At 36.2% G+C, this 22,625-nt stretch overlaps 1 protein-coding gene across 1 annotated transcript in view; it reads right to left on the bottom strand.

The window, feature by feature from the left end:
- Positions 1 to 22,625, bottom strand: part of UNC5D (unc-5 netrin receptor D) — a 376,103-nt gene that overhangs the window by 302,766 nt on the left and 50,712 nt on the right. The window contains exon 4 of the mRNA XM_044659544.1: positions 16,071 to 16,174. Within this exon, the coding sequence (XP_044515479.1) occupies positions 16,071 to 16,174 (104 nt within the window). The remainder of the gene's footprint in view (positions 1 to 16,070; positions 16,175 to 22,625) is intronic.

The raw sequence follows: 22,625 nt of genomic DNA on the forward strand, positions 1-22,625 counted from the left end.
CCACACATATTGCTAACAGGACACTGAGAGAGTAAGTGTCTCGGATGAGCTAATAGGTCAAACAAGCTCTTCCTAAACCATCTCAAAGCCTGGGAATGTGAGGGTTTAAACTGTGCCAAAAGACATGAGCTCATCCTATAGGTGGAGCCTGCAAGGATCTATTTGTCATCTCAATTACTTTTAACCTTAACTTTGGGAACACTTCTAACTAAAGATAACAGCTTCAATGCTTGACACTTGTTGTTTAGCCAAAACCAATTTTCTGTTTTCAAAACAATTCATTATTCTGGACTGCACTTTTTTATACTCACCAATTAAATGGAAAATCTATCTTTCATAAAAGTTAGGAATTATGTCCAATGAAAATCCGACATTTTAATGGTTTTCCACAGATTAAAATTGTAGAGTTCTCAATAAACCCTGATTTACTGATGTTGGTTGTAAAATGGTTATTGCTGTTAATAAAGACTGTAAATCTTAACAGGTTATATTTGCCTTGGACAATAAAACTTGCCATAAAGGCTTAGTGTCTAAGGCTAATTCTGTTCACATCAAGGTAAACAGCCTACTCAAAATAATTCAATGTCTTTGGGAATTAGGGTGCCCAAAGCTGAGCAATTGACAGATTCTAGCTTTGGGCAATAGTATGATGGGTTCTGTTTGAATTTGACCTCACCAAGGAGACAAGCCTGGTCCTACAGGGAAATCAGGAAAAGAAAGTTTCTTAGAGGAAGTTGTTTGAATGAGGGTGGAAGTTCCTCTTTTCCATTTTTTGAAGACAAAAGACAAAGAAGAGAAAAAAATTTATCAATACATCAAAAAAAAGTTAAAATATTTGCAATGTGCTATACTTGTCAACCTTCCACCTCTGCAATGGTGCATGGTCTTCTCATAGGTCTTTTTCAATGATGCTTACTTTTTTGGAATTTTTTAATTAACTCTTTGATTTCATTCTTCCCTTTATATTTTAATAGTCATTATGTATATTGTTTTCTTAGCTCTGCTTACTTTATTCTGTATCAGTTCATGCAGATTTTTCTATACTCTTATCTATTACATTCATCATTTCTTATAATACAATGATTTTCCATGTATCATAGTTGGTTTAACTATTCCACAATAAATGATCGCCTCCTTTCTTCCCGATTCTTTGTTATCTCCAAAAGTATTGCTGTAAATATTTTGGTTTATGGACCAAGCTTACTTCATAACAATGGTCCTTCTCTTGTATGTATTTTGTATATGTTTTTGTTATATTATTTGTGTATGTACTATATCATATGAGTGAATGTAAATTCTTTGAGAGTAGATACTGATTTTCTCTTTATAATGGAGCACAATGTCTAGAAAAAAGTAAATAGTCAATAAATGTTTATTAATCTATTAATTAAAATTGATCTTGATTGAAATTGAAATGGATTCTTTCAGTAGATACATTAGAAAACCACCCAAAAGTGATTCTGGAAGAAGAGTGAGGTGCTATAACCTGGAAATTTTCACAGATTTAGAGTTGGCAAAGATCTTAGAGATTATCCAGACCAAACTCACTTTACAGATATAGAAATGGAGATCATTCAAGAATAGTGACTTATCTAAGGTTACATGGGTAGTTAATGACAAGACCCAGGTCTTCTGACTCCAGAGGAGTCATTTTTAACCCTCTTTCCATTGCACTATAATGCCTTTTATTTACTACTGTACCATCTCAGCAACTGTAGGAGAATTTTTGTATTTATTTCCATTTCAATGCCTTGGTTCTTATTTGAGCAATTCTATCCAGCCAAGGGATAATTTTTTTAAAAGACAGATGGCTATCATTAGTCAATAAGAGTCAACATTCTTATTAGCATGTCTAGGTGTTATACTTCCTCAGAGCTTACTTCAGGAAAATTAGACTAAATTCAACTTTGAACTAAAATACCCCCAAACCTTGAATTTTAACTAAATTTGGATTGCAGATGAGATAAGGTTCTTGGAGTTGTTGTTTTTTAATACAGGATTTTAAAAATCAATAGCTTAGATGAAGCCATAGAGGTATTTCTGTCTCATTCGAAGATTTCATGAATCAGGGAAGACAGATTCAAGATGCCAAAATATTTCAATAGTAACATGTTTTATATAACAAACTGAAACTTAGATTTCATAGGGAAAATATTAAATCCTACATTTAGGTTCAAAAGTTAAACTTCAGAAAAGAATAAGATGGTAGTAGAGGAGTGTGGTTAGAAAATATCTCATATGAGAAAGACCTGAGAATTTTAAATTTTTAAATTAAATCAAATTAAATTAAGAAGTTCAGTGTTAGGAGTTAGGAGTTTTTTGCCACTGTCAGAAAACAACTGAACAACAACAATAAAACAATTATCTTAGACTCTAGTATGAAGCATTTTGATCATCTACTACTACTATTACTACTACTACTACTACTACTACTACTACTACTACTACTACTACTACTACTACTACTACTATTACTACCATTACTACTACCACTATTACCAATATTAACACCACCACCACCACTACTAACACTACCACTACCACACTACTACTACCATGACCACCATCTTGCATTTATATAAGACTTTAAGGTTTTTCAAAGCACCTGACATAGACTATCTCATTTGCTTTTCGCTATTCCTGACAGTTAGCATTCTATAACGTACTGAACTATCTATAATCTCATATTAATTTCCAGCTAATATATTTTAGGAATAATTTTCACAAGCTGAAGTACATCCAGATGAGGGTGACATATGTTAAGAAGTTGGGTAACCACATTAAATAAGGACCTGAAGAAAGAATTGGGAAATTATTAGCTTGTAGAAGACTGGGATATTGATTACTTGTTGATATGCAAAGGGATATCATGATTAGGAAGGATTAGATTTATTCTGCTTAATCTCAGAGAGCAGAACTAAGAGCAATGAAGGCAGATTTTAGCTTCTTATGAGAAAAAAATTAACACTTCTTAACAGAGCTATCCAAAAGTCAAATGGATATCTAAGAAAATAGTGAATTCCTCTTTACTAGATGCTCTTTAATCAGAAATTGTATGTCCAGCTCTCAAGGATGCTGCAGAAGAGAATTACTCTTTAGGTACTTAGAGGAAAAAGTGACCTCTGAGGACCCTTCAGCCTTTCAATGAAGATTCTAAATGATAATTCACTAGAGAAAAGTTATATGAAGTACCCAGGTATCAAAGCAATGGAAGTCACATAGAAATAATTAATCTAATTTGGTGCAGTCAAACCAGAGAGGATGTCTAATAGTCCAGATAAACTTTGCATTAAAGAGACTGACAATGAGGACCTTTGCAGGAAGCCACATTTGCTTAGAATATATAATATTGTAATAGAAACCTAATGGGCTTGAAAGAAAAGGAAATGTTGAACTGGTTAAATACTAGTAATTAAGTGCAAGTAAATTACTTCCTGGAAAACATTCCTATAAAGAACTGCTATTATAACAATAATGGGGGGAAAATGAGGTTAACATGAATTGTTTAAAAAGTGAATATTGGAAGCCCCCAAACCTGTTCACTGGTTCTTAAATGAAGATCATGAAAACACAGACTTTTGTCATGCCTTTAGTCCTGATATTTTGTTTATTGACTCGAGAATGAGAGGCAGAAGACATGAATTTCTCAAACCGGTTTTTATTTTCTATGTCTTGACTATGTCATGTTTCTAAAAGGCAAGTTTCTAGTGAATTTAAATTTGCATTTTTCAATGGAGAAAGTCACAAATCTGTTGTGGCATGAAAAGATTACTGGATTTGGTCACTAAAGACTTAGATTTCAATTCTAGTTCCAGTGTTTGTTATCTGTAGGACCCATGACAAGTTGTTTAATCTCTCTTGGTTTTAGTCAAATGACAGGGTTTGATTGAACACTGTTTAATATCCCTTGTTCTTCAAAATTTTCTGATTATAAGATAGAGATCTGATTTTAAAATAATTAAAAATTTTATCTTATTTATTTTCTTCTTTCTTTCCTTCCATTTTTCCTTCCATCTCCCTCCTTTTTCTTTTCTTCTTTCCTATTTCCCTCCTTCCCTTTTTCTTTCATTCTGCTTTCATTTTGTTTATTGTTTTCATTTCTATTTGCTCTGCTTAGTGAAAAAGTGTTAATCTAAGATAAATTCATAAAAATAGCAGTCTCCTTTCTCCCCAGGTACTTTTCCTTGAACATAGAAGCCTTCTTACTTTTTTTCCATTTTGCTTCTCACTCCTAGCATACCTCCCTAATCTATTCTTCAGCATCAATCCAATTTCTTACCCATCTCATATCCCTTCTCCATGATGTCTACTCTCTTGTTTTTAATGGTCATATCCATGACACTAACTCCAAAATAATTTCTTTCTACCTTCAAACTCTTCTCAAGACCTTTAGTCCTCTATTTCTAGTCCTCCACTCCCACCCTGCATGGTTCCAACTGAATGCTCTTCCTGCACTTTAAACCTGAAATATCACACACTGAAATCATCATCTTCCCTCCGTCTCCAAAGGTGGCCTTTCCCCTAAATGAGGTATTCCTGTTATTTATGCTACCAGATCCTGGTTAATTTGAAGTTATCTTTGAATTTTTGCTCCCTTTTAATGTCCATGTCTAACCATATCACAACAATTCTTATTTCCATTCCTCTTTTCTCACTTCCATTACGATCATTCTAGTTCAGGAACTGTTTTTTTGTCCCCTCATCTAGAGTATAATAACTTCTCTCTGGTTGGCTTCCCTCCAGTACTGCCCCCACCCCCAACCTTCTTCTCCAATACATCTTTTCTACAGCTGCCTGAGTAATTTTCCTAATGAACCACTCTGATTATGTCAGTTATTTAATTTGAAAGCTTTAGTGTTTGGATCTTCCATTGCCAATAAAATGGAACAAATTCCTGTCCCAGACATTCAAAACTCTCTATAATCTGAATTGAATTCAGCTTTCCATATTTAACTCATATTTTTCCTCTTCATACCTTCAGCATTACAAACAAACTGGGCTATTGTCTTACTTTTTTTGTCTTATCTCTTTTCTGATTTTTTGCTTAGTTTCCCTCTCATTCCTGATATCTGATTTCAACTCCCCAAAATGTTATTCATTACTATCCATACTTATAGGACAAAAGTCAGGTGCAAACTCTTCCATAATATCTTCTCTAATATTTCTTTTCCTAACTATGGGATAACAATGATTAACTTATTCTTGACATTTTCTCAAAGCATCTTTCATTTGTCCCCTGCTCCCCCTCTAATACTTCCACCATCCTGGTAAAGGTCCTCATTATATCATGTTTGGACTATTTCAATAGCCAACTACTATTGGGTCTGCTTGTTGCAAGTCTATTTCCATTATAATTGTCTTCCTTTCAACTCCCATGATGATTTTCCTGAAGCATAACTATGTCACCTCCTTTATTCAACAACCTTTATTGGCTTCCTATCACTTCTACGATCAAATACAAAATTGGCTTCCTATCAGTTCTACGATCAAAGTGCTTTATGATCTATACCCACCTCTTCCTAATCTTCTTATATCTTACTCTCTTCTTTGTACTCTTTAAAAACAATTTATGTGTTGATATAATTTTTAATAATTATTTTCTGACATGTTGTGATCCATGCTCTCTCCCTTCCTCCCAACCTTCCCCCTTCTCAAAACTGTAGATAATAAAATATATATTATACCTATTTTATCATACTCTATATTTCCACATTTATCATGTTGTAAAAGAAGACATATCACTTACTAGAGAAAATACATGGAGAAAATAAAGCAAAGAATAGTATGCTTCAATTTTCATTCAGTTTCTGTTAGTTCCTTATATGGATGGAGGGTAGCTAACATTGGTGGATAGTCATTATTCAATGTTATACTAGAATTGCTAGCTCTAGCAATAAGAGAAGAAATTGGAAGAATTAGAATAAGTAATGAGGAAATAAAGCTATCTTTGCAGAATATGATAGTATAGTTAGAGAATCCTAGAGGATCAACCAAAAAACTAATTGAAACAATTAATAATTTTAGCAAAGTTACAGAATATAAAATAAGCTCACATAAATCATCATTGGCATTTCTCTATACTATGAATAAAATTCAACAGCAAGATATAGGAAGAGAAATAACTGTAAACAAAATAAAATACCTGGCAGTCTACCAGCCAAGACAAATGAAGGAACTATTTGATCACAACTATAAAACACTTTCTATACAAATGAAGTTAGATCAAAACAATTGGAAAAACATTAATTGCTCATGGGTAGGTTGAACCAATATAATAAAAGACAATTCTACCATATATTCTTCAAGAGAGTGATATTGGCCTCCTTGCTGTTTCATGAATAAGACATCATATTTCTCAACTGGGCATTTTCTCTGACTGTTTCCCATCCCTGAAATGATTTTCCTCCTCATTTCTATTTCCTGGTGCTCCTGTTTTTTTTTCCCAAATACCTACTAAAATCCTCTTTATTACAGGAAGCCTCCCTCAACCCCTCTTAATTCTAGTACCTTCCCTTTGTTAGTTATTTCCTATTTACCCTAAATATAAGCACATATATAATTATTTATTGTCTCCCCTATTAGAATGCAAACTTCTTTGTGGAAGGGAATATTTTTAATCTCTCTTTTTTAAATCTTTACTTCTGTCTTAGAACAAGTATTTACTTCTGTCTTAGAAAAAGTATTGTACCAAGACAAAAATGTGGTAAGGGCTTGGCAGTCGAGGTTAAGTGACTTGTCCAGAATCTCAGTGATAGGAAGTTTATGAGGCCAAATTTGAACCAGGACCTCCCAGCTCTAGTTTTGGCTTTCTATTCAGGAAATCATTTAGGTGCTCCTTTTACTCACTTTTTATATTCCCAGGACTTAACACAGTGCCTGGCACATAATAGACACTTAGCTAGTGCTTATTTACTCCCTGGGTAGGCAGGATCTCTCCTTTGTATTCATTTTATTCTACCTAATATCATAATTATTTTCAGATTACTCTCCCTACCCATGTTAGACTATAAGATTCTTGGAGAAAGAATTTGAGTCATTTTTATATTTTTCCTTAGCATCTACCATATTGCTTTGTATCTAGGAAGTAGGTATGAAATACATGGTTTTAAATAAATTAAATGGAATTCTTCCCTAAGCATTCAAAACCAAGGGGATTTTTTATTCTACGATTTGGTGATACATACAGAATATTGTGATAGGTACTGGAGAAAGTAACATAATCCTTTTTTGTGACAGCTCAAGCATCCCTTTTTTTTGTCAATCCTTTCCTTATTCCCTTTTCTATTAGTGCATCTTCACCAAAAATGTCTTATAGAGATGTTGTATATACTTATTTAAATGCATGTATTCTCCTTCAAATATGCTGCAGCTTCTTTTTTAAATCTTTACCTTCTATCTTTGAATTGATTATTTCCAAGGATCAGTTCCAAGGCAGAAGACTGGTAAGGACTAGGCAATTGGAGTTAAATGACTTGCCCAGGATCACACAGCTAGAAAGTACCTGAGGGCAAAGTTGAACTCAGGATCTTCCATCTCCAGGCTTGGCGCTCCTAGACTATATGCTTCTTGAAGGCAAGTTTTCTTTCATTTTTGTCTTTATATTCTCAGTGCTTAGCATTGTGTCTGGTATGTATTTATGTATTTAATAAATGCTTGTTGGTTGACTGAGTGATTAATGGGGCTCATAGTCTCACAGATAAACATGTATATAGAGAAATAGCTATAATATAAAATAATACCTAACTGCATAAGACAGATGCCATGTAATATCCAAGGTCTAAGGATGGTGCTAAAGGCAGAGAACTTAAAGGAGAGTGGAGGAAATTGAGAAGTTTTTTAACAGAAAATCTACAAATCAAAATATGATTGCCCTTGACAAAAATACTTTGCGATCATCCATTCTTGTATTTTTGTGTTTTGTTATTTTATTCTGTGAGTATGTGTATGTGCAAGAGCACATACATACATATATACACTCCTGACTCTAAGTCACTGAAGGGTAGGGCTGAAATATCTCCTGTTCTTCTTTCAATTAGTCCTTGTGTGGCATAGTTTTGAGTCCTCTTCCTGTGGTCATCCTTTGTGTACCTGAAATAGTGTGGAACGTATAATATGGACTGGCCAAATCCTGTTTGAATGAATGTATACTTGCATACCTAGGCACAGATGTGCATATCCCATATCTTGCTTTCCTCTCCTTGACCCGCTTTGAGTCCTAGCACTTTTTCCTAATTACTTTGATTGTCTGATTCAGCAAAAATTGAATCTGAAATGAATTGTCTTATTCCTCTCAGCAGGGCTTAAAATAACCACTAACCTATAGTGCATACTTGACATAAGATTTGATTGCTATACTTGATGGCGACATATCACTCATGGAATAAGGTTAAAAGTTTGTACAGCTATGATCAATACCAAGACTATTTTATCTATTAGGGCTTATTTGACTTTGATCTCAAAAGTCTGTGACAATGTGATATCTTTCCAAAGCAGTAAAGCAGATTTACATATTCATTTCTAGTTGTTCCTCTCCCCCAGTGTAGGGTCCTACAAGGCCAGAGCAGAGAGAATTTTCAGTAAAAACTTCAGTCACTTATCCAGTCCAGCTCTTACCTCAAAAGAAATTCCCTCTACATTGGTCCCAGAAGTGGCCATCCAGTCTCTGGCTAAGGTCTCCTAAGTTAGGGGGAGCTAATTATCACCTAAGGAAGTTAATTTACTTTCAGATGACTCATATTGTTAGGAAGTTTTCTCTTACATCAATCCATGATTTGGCTCTCAACTGTTTCTACAAACTTCTCCTGACATTGCCAGTGGGGCAGAGCAAAATATTCTGTCCCCAGCTTGTTAAATTTTTCAGGGCTGCATGTGCCCCTGCTAAATGGTTTCTCTTAGAGGCTGAAATACCACTTGATCCTTCCAACTGATGTTCAGGTAGCACAGTCCTCTTCCCTTCATCATTGTGGTAGCCTTCCTTCAATAGTTTATTAATGCCCTTTCTAGGATGCACTATATGGAATAGAACTCATGCCCAAAATGTAGTCTGATCATGGGCAAAGGACAACAGGATGATAACCTCCCTCATTCTGTGCACTATATTTTTATTAAATGTAGTAGAAAGAGAGCAATTTCTGAATCAACTTAATGAAGGCAAAGAAGCTATTTTTCTGTCCTATGTCTCCGCACACAGTTTAGCGGCAATAAACAGTCTTTATATCCTGAATTACACAGAAGTAAAAACAGTCTGGGAGGCCTACAAATAAGGAACTGCGGTACTGTAATTCAGCAGTAATGTTACACCAGCATGAATCAAGCGTTCCCAATCCTGCTGAGACAGCACCCGTTTTAATGTTGCTTTGAAACACACCATCCTATCCTGGTTCGTTTAGCAGTGAATGTCGGCCACCTTTGTCAGTTAGGTCTTTTTTGGCCCCACAAAAAGAGACAAACAAATCTACCCTTTTAAAACCCCGATGCCATCCCAAGATCCTAATTGTCCCATATCCCATCCATTTGCTCAGAAATACCAGTTTGAATCACGCCTGTTGCTTTTAGTTAACTGTGGGCAGTGTGAATGTGCAGTAAAACTGTGGGGGATCCACGCATCACCCACTCGTCTCACGGAATGTACCCATCTCGGCCTCGCTGGGTAGAGAAGAGACACGCAGCGCAAGCACCTGCCAAGGTACTACACAGACACATCCAGCTGGGATGCTGCAATTTTGCTTCAATCCAAGAGTTTTCTTTTCTTCTTCTTCCCCCACCTGACTCCCCCTCCATAGAAACACACACACACACACACACACAAAACCCTTATGGAGGCATTTTTGATAAGCTCAGTCATCTTTCCCTTCCTGTGATCCCCTGAAACATCTGAACATCTCCCCTGGGGAAAAGGACATTAGCAAATCTGTGCTAGTCGAAGGTCATAGAGTTTGGAAGGTGTATATCTCAGCAGTGCCATTCCTGTAGAGGATTAGATACACGCTGTCCTAGCCTAGCAGCTGCATAGCTAACATTCCTATCCAACCCAAATCCACTTGGTCGTATCGGCTAAGCTTCCAGAGAAAACATCCAACATTCTGAGCCGAACATCTGATAATCCCCTGCTGTGGTGAATTTTTGATTTAAATATAACTGAGTCTCACTTGGCTCTGGCTTAGCAGAGTTGGAACTCGTCTTTTAATTGTTGCTTCACTATTGGCTTGGAGATCTGGCTGCCTATCCTCCCAACAGATTCTCCCTATAGATGTGTTTATTAATTGTGTGCAATAGCTATCATTTTGGCTGGCCTGCCAATACATTGGGCTATGCTAGTTGGAAGTAATGGCTGAAAGCTCTATTTCTATGGAGAGAACATCACACTTTTAATGGAATACTTTTGTACTGTTGGAAATCAACTATCAGTAACAGTGACAGATTTAGAGTGGTCACTTTTGAACTTGGAATCCAAGATCCTCAAGAATCTGATGTCAATTTGCCTGTCTAACCTAGCTCACACCTCATGCTACTTTCATTTATTCTGTGATTCAACCAAACTAGACATTTCTCTGTCTTTTGTTTTCTGTTCTGTTTCTGCCCTCTTTCATATCTTCAATGAACCTTTGTTCAAACCATTCCTTATGCCTAGATTGAAGTCCTCCCATCTCTCCATATTTTTCTTCTTCTGTCAAAGCCCAGTTTAAATTTCACTTCAATGAGCACTTTTTCTACTCCAGGCCAAATTTGTTCCTATTTTCTGAAGTTTCTCACAATACTTTGCCTCTTCTGGACTTATTTCAGTCCCTTTCTCATAGATTTGTTGCTTGCATATTTTGTCTTCCCCCATGGAGATGTAAACCCTTTGAGAGCAGCCCCTACACAATTGTTACACTGATTAACTACTACCATTAAGAGACAACAAAACATATCTAATTCCCTCATTTCTCTTCCATCCTCAACTTATTATGTCTCAAAAAAAAACACCTGTGTCTTCTGTATTAGAAGTAATACTAAGTACTCATTCTATAGCAGAAGCATGATAAGGGCTAGGCAATTGAGGTTAAGTGACTTGCCCAGGGTCACACACCTAGGAAGTTCTAAAAACAGATTTGAACCCAAGACCTTCCATCTCCAGGCTTGATTCTCTATCCACTGAGCCATATTACTGCCCCAGATCCAACCTTTAAAACATTTCTTCCTTCAATTCCCTTTCCTTCACTCACTCAGCTATGATGTTAATCCAGCCCTTCACCACCTCTGGCCAAAAATATTTTAACAGTCTTATAAATGATCCACTGCTAGTTTCCAGTGTCTTTCCATCCCAGTGAAGATGCCAAACAGCCAAAGTTAAAGCTCAAAATTGGCCATTTCCCTGTTTCCAACATACATACACACACGTGTGCACACATGCACATGCACACACCAGAACTTCTGCTTGTCTCTAAGATGTCAATCAATTGACAAGCATTTATTAAACATGATGTTACAGACATTCTTCAAGGAACTGGGGGTATAAGTATAAAAGATGGACTATTTCTTACTCACAATGAATCGTCTATGTGGCTTCTATAAATTACATTTCTCCAATTTTATACACATATAAGTTTATACACAATAAATGCAACTTGGATAGTATAAATGGGAAATATAATGACCCCAGAATTGGACTCATCACATCAAGAGAGGGCTGGGCTGCCTCTGAAAAATCACACAGAGCTTTCCAAGATCCCAAAGTACTCCATGACATAGATATCCATCTTTGGAATAGTAGTATTCTCTCAAAATGTCATAGGGCTGTAGATAACTGAACACCATCAAATTTAAAGGCTTCCAATTGTAGGTGATTCAAAAAGGTCATTGGAGATTTGCAGAGTGAGTGTTTTCAGATATGATGCAAAACATAGTGCTAAGTCTGATATGTGTGAAAAGGGGCAAAAATAAAAAAGCATCTAGAAAATTTCTGATCAGAAGATAAAATTGGTCAGTCATGTGAAGTGAAGGAAAAGAAATGGTCACACTAAGAGTTGTCAGGGTCACCAAAGAATGGGAACAGATCTAGAGGAAGATAAAAAGCAAATGGAGTCAATCCTTTATGGAGGACTTAAGAGGGGATGAGAATAGGAATTTCACAGGATGAAAAAAAGTTGGATTGGTCATAGCTGCCATTCCATTATTAGTGATCTGTGGGATGTTGCCTATATGTCCCATAAATATCTCATTCAAAATTAATCTTATTGCCTCCTCCACCAAAACCTATCTCCAAACCTTGCTATTTATTATCATTCTCCTCCTAGTGTTCAAGTTAGTAACCTGAGTGTACTTGTGACTCTTCTCTATTATCTCCAACATTCACATGTTTGCCAAATCAATGATTCTAGCATCAAAATATTTCTTAAATATGTCACATTTTCTTCCCTCACACAGCTGCCATTCTGCTGCATGTGTCCATCAACTCTCACTTAACTCCTGTAATGCACCTAATTTCCTGCTTTCTGTCTTTTGTCCAATCTATCCTCTATAGACCTCCAAAAATCATTTTCATATTGATCCTATCTACTTATCTCATACATATTCAGTTTTAGACTCAGATTCATCATATAAAGTGTATGGTCAAGATTTATCATGGATAACTATGTCACACCTTTGCTCAAAAACCTTCAAAAACTCCCCATTGCAACAAGGATAAAAGATATTTTCCTTACCCTGGCATTTAAGGCCCTCTGTGATCTAACTCCCATCAATCTTTTGAACCTAATTTTATATTATTCCTCTTCAATAATTTCACAGAGCAGCCAAATTGGTCTATTTACTACTTCCTAAACTAAGTATCTCCTCCCCGATTCAATGTCTTTGTCCTCTATGCTTAGAATGTCATCTTTCATCATCTATTTTTCCTAGAATTATTGGTTTCCCCAAAGAAATCAGGCAAAGCTTTCACCACGAAGCCTTCTCTGATTTCCTATGACTTTTTTTTTATACATTCTCTCCCTTCCGCCAGTGGAATGTAAGTTCCTTTAGGACAGGAACTGTTTTGTCTGAGCCTTTCTATCCTCAGTGCCTTGCACACAGCAGGCGTTTTATTAAGCTTTGTTGAATTGAAGAGAATTGTTGGGAGGAAGTACCTCTGCTGACAACATCAAGAATCTATTGAAGATTGAAGACTGTACAGTTCAATAATAGAGAATAGTATAGTTACAACTGTACAGTAAAGTATTTCAGTCACATAGTATTATGAAATTTGGAGTAAGGAGAATCCTCGGCAAGTAGGTAGTTTAGTCATGAGAGAACTGGAGTTGGAAGATCTGGTCCAAGAAGACCTGAGTGCAAACTCTGCCTCAGGAGCATTTTAGCTTTGTGAAACTGGGCAAGTAACTTAAGCTTTCTCAGCAGGTTTCTTCATCTGCAAAACGGGAACCATGAAAATATTTACCCCTAATGTGAGGACCAACACAATAATATGTATGGTGCTTTGTAAAACTTAGAGCTCTCAATAAATGATAGCTGTTTTCCAATCTCTTTATTTTACAGGTATAGTTAACTGAAGCCCAAAGAGCTGTATAGACTTGCCTGGGGTTATTCAACTATTAAGTATCAGAAGCAGAATTGGGACACCTTTAAAATGAAGGGAAGAAAGGAAGCATTCATTATGTGCCTATTTTATTTACCATTTGTGCAAGATCCTTTGTCAAGTACTTTGTAAGTATCTTGTTACATCCTCAAAACAACCCTGCAAGGTAGATGCTATTATTATCTCTATTTTAAAGTTGAAGAAACTGAGGCAAACAATGGTTAAGTGACTTTCCCAGGGTTGCAAAGCTACTGAGTGTCTGAAACCAAATTTGAATTGTAGTCTTCTTGACTCCAGATCTAGTGTTCTAGCCACTGTGCCACCTAGCTGCTCCATTTTCCAAGATGTCTTGTGGTCTCTCTATTAAACTGGGCTGCTTCCTCTATATCCATCAGAAAAGAAAGGTGCATATTTACTTCTATTTCCAACACACCACTATTCTTCAACTACTCCAGGAAAAAATACCATATTCTTACAAGATCCAGGGCAAAGATCAATCATTTGCAACAGTATTTCTTTTGTAAAAATATGAAATAAGCCTGTTTCTCCATTGGTTTTAAATTCCACATCACACTCATAGAATGTGCAATCTCATTTTATTTCCCATTTGATTCATTTCTCTGATTTCCCTGAGCTTTGGATGATGTCTAACCCAGCATGCTTTAAGTTTAAATATGCATATATATGTTTTCTGCAACTTCCTCACTTTCTTCCTTTGCCTCTCTAATTACAAGATACCACAGCAATAGCAAAAATGAGAGCAGTGAACAGCTTCTGCTTGCTACTAATCTCTTTTTCCCTGCTCTCTTCATCAGGAATTAAATATCAGGATTGTAGACAACTTCCTGGCTTACCATATTACAGGAATATAATGGCCTGGCCAATTCTACATTAGGATCTACAGTAATAAAATGAATCCTAACTCTGCTAAGAAAATCTAACCCCTCTCTTGACTCTTCAGATAATCACTGGATCACAGCGGTGAATCCTGAATTGTGGTTTTAGAGATCTAAAGCACCACCCTGATAATAATTATTCAAGTTTATGCTCTGCCACTGAGAACTTTTTGTAATTATCTCATCTGGCTTAAATGACCATTCAATGAAGTAGGTACAATAAGTATTAAAACAACCTGTTTCAGACCAGAAAAATGATACTCAGGAAGCTGAATAATTTGGCTAAGATGTCAGTAACTATTATGTTATTAGCACTGATTGTATCCCTACAGTGAAAATGAGGATCTAGAGAACATCATCCAGCATCATTATCACTCCATCCTCATCCTCATCCCTACAACAACAGCAATAGCTAGCATTTATATAGTGCTTTAAGGTTTGCTAAGTGCTTTTTAAATATTTTCTCATTTGATCTTCACAACAATCTTGGGATGTAGGTACTATGAAGCTGGATATTAAAGATGGGAAAACTTAGGGAAGCAGAAGTGACTTGGCAGAGATCACACAGCTGCCTAGTAAATTCAGATTTGAACCCATGGCTTCTGCATTTCAGGTCCAACACACTATCCACTGAGCCCCCGAGCTACTTCTTATAAGAATTTATAAGAAGTGTCACTGCCTTCAATAACTCTGCATTTTAAATTCTCTGTTCTGTAGGAAAGGAAGCAGGTTAGATGTATGGTAACATAACACCACCATGGAAATCAGAAATCACCTCTCCAGTTGCTTTATGGACACAACCAAATCATTCCTGCTTCACTTAAATTCAATTCACCAGCAAGTCAAGACATCCACCTATGATGTCACTAGTCCTCTTTGAAAACTAAGGATAAACAACAGCAGGCTCTGTGCTAGAGCTATGTATACGAAGACACAGATGAAACAATACCTGCCCTCAGAAGCCAAGCAACTTCCTGAGGGAATATAATTCATACCCAGATAAGTTCATATAAAAATATGGAATTCTACATGTACTTTTTATATTTCCTAGTTCCCTTCAAGATTCAGCTGAGGTGCTATCTCCCCGCCATCATACAAAATGTGATTTCTCTCTCTCTCTCTCTCTCTCTCTCTCTCTCTCTCTCTCTCTCTGTTACTCTCTCTTTCTCTGTCTCTGTCGCTTATCTATCTACCTACCTACCTACCTTTCATCTATCTATCTATCATCTGTATATTTAGATATCTCCTCAAATAATTATTCTGCATTTATTGTGATTTTTAAATAAGATTTCACAATTTTGCCTGTCCTTGATACTTATTAGATCATGGCCTCAAACCAATATGTTTGTATGAAAGAACTAAAAAAAATGAAGTCCTAAAAGCAATCTCAAACTTTTCAAATGTCAGATTTTGTGGCAACAAGGGAATAGATATGATTACACTAAAGGCAAACATGTTCTATTCCTAGCTTTTCTTATTTCTCATAACGGAGTGTTTACTCAACATCTAGAATATTTAGTTCCCTATAACACAGACACCTGTTACAGTCAGCTAATCTCCCCCTGCAGGACTCAAGTATGATCTCCTTCTGAATATATTTGAGCCAAATCAAAGATGCATCTTACCTCTGCAGCAGGGACACCCTCTGGTGGGCGACAGTGCAGGACAATCATCCCTTCAATAGGGACTTCCCTTCCCTGGGGATCTTGCTCAAAGTTTTTCCGTAAATCTGCAAAAAGTTCAGCAAACTGGTCATATTTCTCAAGAAGGAAACCTAGGGCACATTTGTTCAAAATACAAATACAATAAAAGAATGTATTCACGGGCCTAAGAGATCTCTGAGTGACAAAATTGCCTCAAATATTATGAATCACTTTTTAATCCCCACCACCCTCTTTCCAGATTTTTCCATTTTTTATTAGAGTTTTTTTTTAAGTGACTGGGTAAGAAAACCAAAAGTTCCTTTTGTCATAAATTTATACTTCTATTATCTACTTAGCATATAACTTAATGCTTGTCCTAATGAATCCATGGCAAATACACAACCACAATAAGTTCTTTTTTCTTTCAATATATTATAATATTATTAACTAAAGAATACATTATTAATTGGTAATTTGTGCCATTCTCTCAGGGCTCTGGAGGCCCTAGAAAATGGTAATAGAGTGAGATTACCTATTAGCCTTTTTATTTGTAATCAGGGAGAAAGGGAGGCATTCAACGACAAAAACAACCACAAAAATCTATAACCTATCCAACCAAACATACAATTAAAAAATACAGCACCCTCCAGTCCAATAGAAATGCTCTGCACTGGTATGGCATCCGTCACTAGGGACTCAAGGCACTTACAAACAAGTGTCACCATTAGCCTTTGACACGTGAGGGCTGGAACATGGTGAGGTTAATTGGCTTGCCACTGGTCTCAGAGTGTCAGTGCTAGCACTGGGAACAAAAACCTGAGTTCTTGACTTCCAGTCTCTGATTGCTAACCAGTAGAGGCCTCTTGTTTTGGTAAAGTGCACACACACACTCAGATGTATACACAGACACATACAAATACACATTCACTCTCACAGTCATACACATGCAAACAAACTCTTTTTAGGAGCCTTGTTGGCATCACTACGATGTGTTCATGTACTGTATTATTTTTTAAAGAGGTTTTGGCCTTTTCTGCTATTGAGAGCCAGAAGAACATTTTGCTAATTTCATAGCACATGTATAATTCCAGCTGTCACAGAACTATATAGCATACTAAAGCCTATGAAGGTTATTTACAATGCTTCCCCAAATAAAAGATGCAAATTTTTTTCTCCCTACTCTCCCTAAGGATGTATTTTTGTTTGAATTGAGTATTTCAAATTGCAAATTGTGGATTTATTGATTTTTCTTCATTGTTTAATAATATGAATGAAGATCCCTGGAAAAGAGCTGAGACCTTAAATCTCTTACGTTTTTATAAATTTTATAAATACATTAAATGTGATTTTATCAAATCAAAAATATCCAGAGGGAAAAGAAATAAAGTACAGAAATCTATGTATCCTCCTTCTTTAGATATTTTCCCCTCTTCATGTTTATTTCTCTTGCAGGTAAACAATGTCCAAAATACCTTTTGGTACGATATTTATGAAGTTTTTAATTAGTTTATATGATGTAAGAGATCAGTGAAGTACTAGTGAGATACATCTGCTTTTTTCTCTGCTATCTTTTGAGTTCTAAAGAACTGCTTTCTGCCATTCAGGGATCCATAAATTGCCACAGCCCTTTAAACTTATGATTTAGTTACTGGCTTGCAGTGTAGTGGAAGGCCATACAGAGACTGATGTAATAATAAGTACCATGAATAAGCACTGATAGGCAATACTCAGGTTTCTCTGCACACATTAGACCTGGAAATTCTTATCTGCTACTCTCCTGGGGATATCCTCCTCAAGTAGAAAAGCCATGCTCCAGATTATACTAATGGGTTATTCATCAGGAAGGGACAAACATGGATCTACTGGAAAGTGAGAGTTCCTTTTACCCATGAGGCTTTAGAGAGTCTGCTAATAGAAAATTATTTGTTGGGCCTGACTGTTCCATCTCCCAAAGGAAGTCTAATTCCACACTACTAACATGGTCATTCTGGATAATAGGAAAATACTTTCAGTCTAACACAGGAAACCAGTGGTTACTATCACCAAACACACATGTTCAACTTGGAGCAAGGAAATGAAGCTCAATCATAATTCTATATAAATTCAAAACTTGATATCCTACTTGGACTCTTCATACTATATAAAACTTAATAGGAAGTCATGGGATAGGAAAAATAAAAGGTTTCATTTGAATTGCCAACTTCCAACTTTACTATGCCTTATACAATCTTAAATAAGAGGATTTATCAAAAACTTCAATGAGTACTAAAACTATTGTGAAGCTAAACATAGTAAAGGTTATCATGAAAGCATTCTCATTAATATCTTTTACATAATACCCAGGATTATAAAACATTAAAAAAATTGGAAGTGGCAGGGGAGGTCTCAAACTTTTGATTCTAATAGTGTAGGAAACTTAGCAATGTCAGTGGGAAATGCCACTCTTCTGAAACTTATCATTTTTCAAAAGATGGTTGGAGACATTGGAAACATAAGTGACTTTCCATGGAGTCCATAGTCTTAGGTTTGTCCTCTATTCCATATAATATTTTAACTATCCTAAATAATACCTAAGAAATTAGAAAGTGAACAGAAACATGTCCTTAAGATCCACCTCCATAAAGGATTAACAAAAGTTGCTGAGATGATGTTTAAGAATGTCAACATATCTCCTTTTGCCTCTTTCTCACTCCTGTTCAACCCACATCTGATCTTCTTGAGGAGTGCTTCACAGTGAGGAAAAGATGGAATAAGATGCCCTGCCCCCAACAGATGAGGCTATGGTAAAGCAAGGGACTTGGATAGGATATAAATCACATAATCAATAAGTGGAAAACTCAGGAGTGGTCAATGAGTAGAAACTTTTGGGCTATGTCAGGTCAGAACACGGGGCAGCAGAGCCTCCTTTCTAAAACTCTTTGGTCTAGCTCTCATTTTCCTTTCATGCTACTATGTTAGAAAAGTCATTGTAGCACAAGAAAATCAATAAAAATTCAATTCAGAATAATAGTCCTTTGCTGCTCAGCAACACCAGGGAGTTATCAGCTCATTCAATGTTATGGGAGTTAATGCAATGATATAAAAATAATTTACTCATTCAAACCAAATCAGCCAATGAAAAATTATAGTCATTTTTTATAGTCAAAGTCAGAGTCATTTGTTAAGACTGCAGGGAGATGACACAAGCTCCTGTGAATTGTAGAAGCACATTGGCATTGAAAGCATCAGTTGAATTTGTCCAACTCATTTTGGCCCCACAAAGATACAAAACTACATTTCCATTAATAAAAAGAGATTTGTAGATTAGCTACTTCAGATCATCTTAAAGTAATATATAGGAGCCCTCAAAATAAAAAGAAGAGATACATTGGGGTCTGAATTTACAAGCTAGAATGAATTACTGGACTATAACAACCAACTGGAGACCACAGGATACCACAGAAAATGCTGGGTTTGAGATTTACAGGGCCTGGGTCCAATTTTCAGCTCTGCTACTTTATGTGTGACCTTGGGCACAACCACTTGTCTTATTTCCTCATCTTTAAAATGAATGAGTTAGATTATATGGATGCAGCAGTATCCTAAGGCCGTGCACCATGTAGACTGTTAGTTGTTCCTTAAAAGGTGCAGAAAAAATCCTTGAAACATAATTGGCCCAGGGCTTGAACCATTGAAATAATTTCCTTTGGAGGAAATTTCCATATGGATAGTTTCCAGGAGAAGGCAGAATAATGTTTGAAATGTCCACACCTCTTCTTTTGTCTTGTTCTTACCCCTGTTCTATCCATATCTGATTTCCTTGAGGTGTGCTTCATATTGAGAAAAAGATTAAATAAGTTGCACCCCCAGAATCAACAGATGAGGATATGATAAAGCAAGGAACTTGGATAAGAAACAAATCATATGATTAGGTGATTCATGTAGCCAATACAGAAGCAAAGATACTGTGCCCACTATTGATGTATTCTTGCCAAATAATCTTTCCAGTGCAATGGCTAAATGAACTTTTGTTAATTGGTATAAATGGTGGTCTCTAATTATCTCATTCTATTCCTATCCTGAACACTAGCCTGGCCTGAGTCACAGTTGGCTTACAATAAATTAATTCAAAGGTCTCTTCTTGTTCTAAATTTATAATCTTGAATTTCTATAATTGGCCTTAAAGGTGCCCTAAAAGGTAGATATCAGATCTTGCTGAAGCAAGATGTGCAAAAAAGGTTGATTTCTTTTTTAAACTCTTACCTTTTTGTCTTGGGATCAATATGGTGTATTGGTTGTAAGGCAAAAGAGTCTTAAGGGCTGGGCAATGGGGACTAAGTAGGAAGTGTGTTAAATCAGATTTGAACCCAGGATCTCCCATCTCTAGGCCTGGGTCTCAATCCACGGAGCCCCCTAGATGGCCACAAAAAGCTTACTTTTTAAGATAGATCTTGTTCAATTTCATGGTCCTTTTCGCTCTTGGTCATAGGCACACATGGCAATGGATCAGGATATCTAATCTAAGCTCTATGGAAGTTCATGTCTCTAAGTCCCTGCTATTCTGACTACCTGGGAAGCTTTCACTTATGGTTCCATCTCAACTTTTGGTTTTCAAATATTCCTAGGATTTGCCACAGATCTCCTTTCTTAGGGCTTTTAGGCATTTAGGACTCTCTCCTCAACCACTTGATACCCTTAAGTTGAAAGGAAAATTGAATACATGGAATCCCTCATTTCCTATACCTGGAGGTATATTCTTGTTCCTAAGATTCCCTGGAATAACTGACATCTCTTCCATAGCCATTGCCGGGCCACCACTTCAGTAGTATCATTGGACTAATGATAACTATATTGGTGAAATTAGCTAGTTAGGTTACCAGAAACAGCAGTAGGAACAGCTCTGGTGCTCCAAAATACCTGAAGGGTTAACTACATTTATTCATAGAAATACATGCCCAAAATGAAGGAGGAAAAGACTTAGCACAATACTTTGTTTTCAGCACTTATTAAATGCTTGCTTGTTTGAACTATGCTGGTCAAACTAAATCTATAATATTGTGTTACAGAATGAAGAGTCCCTTTTAGGAAAGCCAGTGACTAAACAGAAAATATCCAAATGATGATGGCTGTTGAGATCTATTCATCATCTCTGATAAAGATGGCTTACTTTATAGGGAAATAATGGGACACGGGAGACAATCTTGACTGTTAACTCATAGCTGCTTCTCCGAAGTGCCATTGAGTCATAAGTTTATTATATATGAAAGTTCAAACTCCCTTTCACCTAAAAGCACAAGGAAAGTTTCCCACAACTACACAGAGCTGGGTTTTTAACATAGATAAAACAAAAGCCTTAGGAGCTTCAAGGTGTAGATAAGAATACAAGGTTGGATTGTAGCTGCCTCCTCATCAGTTAAGTCTGGGAATATTTTGCTGGGTTGGGAAGTCCCTGAATTTTTCAGACTTGAATGTCTAAAACCACTTTCTGAGACCCAGCAACTGCATTCCTGACCAAAGGGGAGAATGTTAACCTCTTGACTTCTTGTTTGCTAAGAGCTTAAAATTTTCCAATAAGGCCACAATACTTTTCAACAAGAAAGGGTGTGGATCACCAAAGGGGTCAAAAGAAGAACCTCAGATTTTTTTCTATTTGAGACTCTGTTTCTCTTATTGGCTTCCCACAGGTGGCTATAGAGGGGCCTCAAAAATGCTGGCCATAGTACCACTGATTAAAGAACAGAGGATGCTTAACTTCAAACAGAGAAGATTCATAGTAAAAACTGGGAGAAGCTAGTGCCATAGCAGATAGATTATTAGACTTTGAGTAAAGAAAATCTATATTTGAATCTTGCTTCAGATACCTATTAGCTATCCTTGGGAAAATCATTCAACTCTGTCTGTTTCTTTTAATATGAAAAATGGAAAAATAATAATTACCTCACCAAGTTGCAAGAATAAAATATACATATATGTGAACATTACATATACATAAGTGTATGTATACCACTTTTCAAACCCTTCAGTGCTATATAAATATTAGCCATTGTTTTTACTAAAATATCTTCATTTTTTAACATCTGAAACACTATAATATGGGGAATTAGATTAGCCTCATTTCATGAGATTTTAAAAAGACTTTGAAAGGAAGAACTTGGGTCAAATGCTTAAGGGTCAAAATTATAGAGTGGTAGAGTTTTACTTTCTATAAGGAAACATAACTGGGAGATTTAAGATGACCCAAAATGGAAAGGGATGCTTGAATGTAACTGGAGGTGTTTAAATAGAGACCAGGTAATCAACCAGCCACTTCCCTCTAAAGAATACTTACAGAGAAATTGAGCCATTGGGAAGAAGATTATTATAGATGACTCTCACCATCCTTTTCAATTTGTTTTTCATTTCTAATTATTAATTTAGTGTAATCTACATTGGGGTTCTTCTTTAAGTTCTACTCTTAGGTACACAGATGTAGTCCTAGATTGTCAAAGGTTATTAATAGAAGGCTAAGGTGAGGGAAGTCTGAATATGCTAGGAGGTTTTTAAATATAGGTCTTGGGA

Source organism: Gracilinanus agilis, chromosome 2, assembly GCF_016433145.1.
Source record: "Gracilinanus agilis isolate LMUSP501 chromosome 2, AgileGrace, whole genome shotgun sequence".
NCBI lineage: Eukaryota > Metazoa > Chordata > Mammalia > Didelphimorphia > Didelphidae > Gracilinanus > Gracilinanus agilis.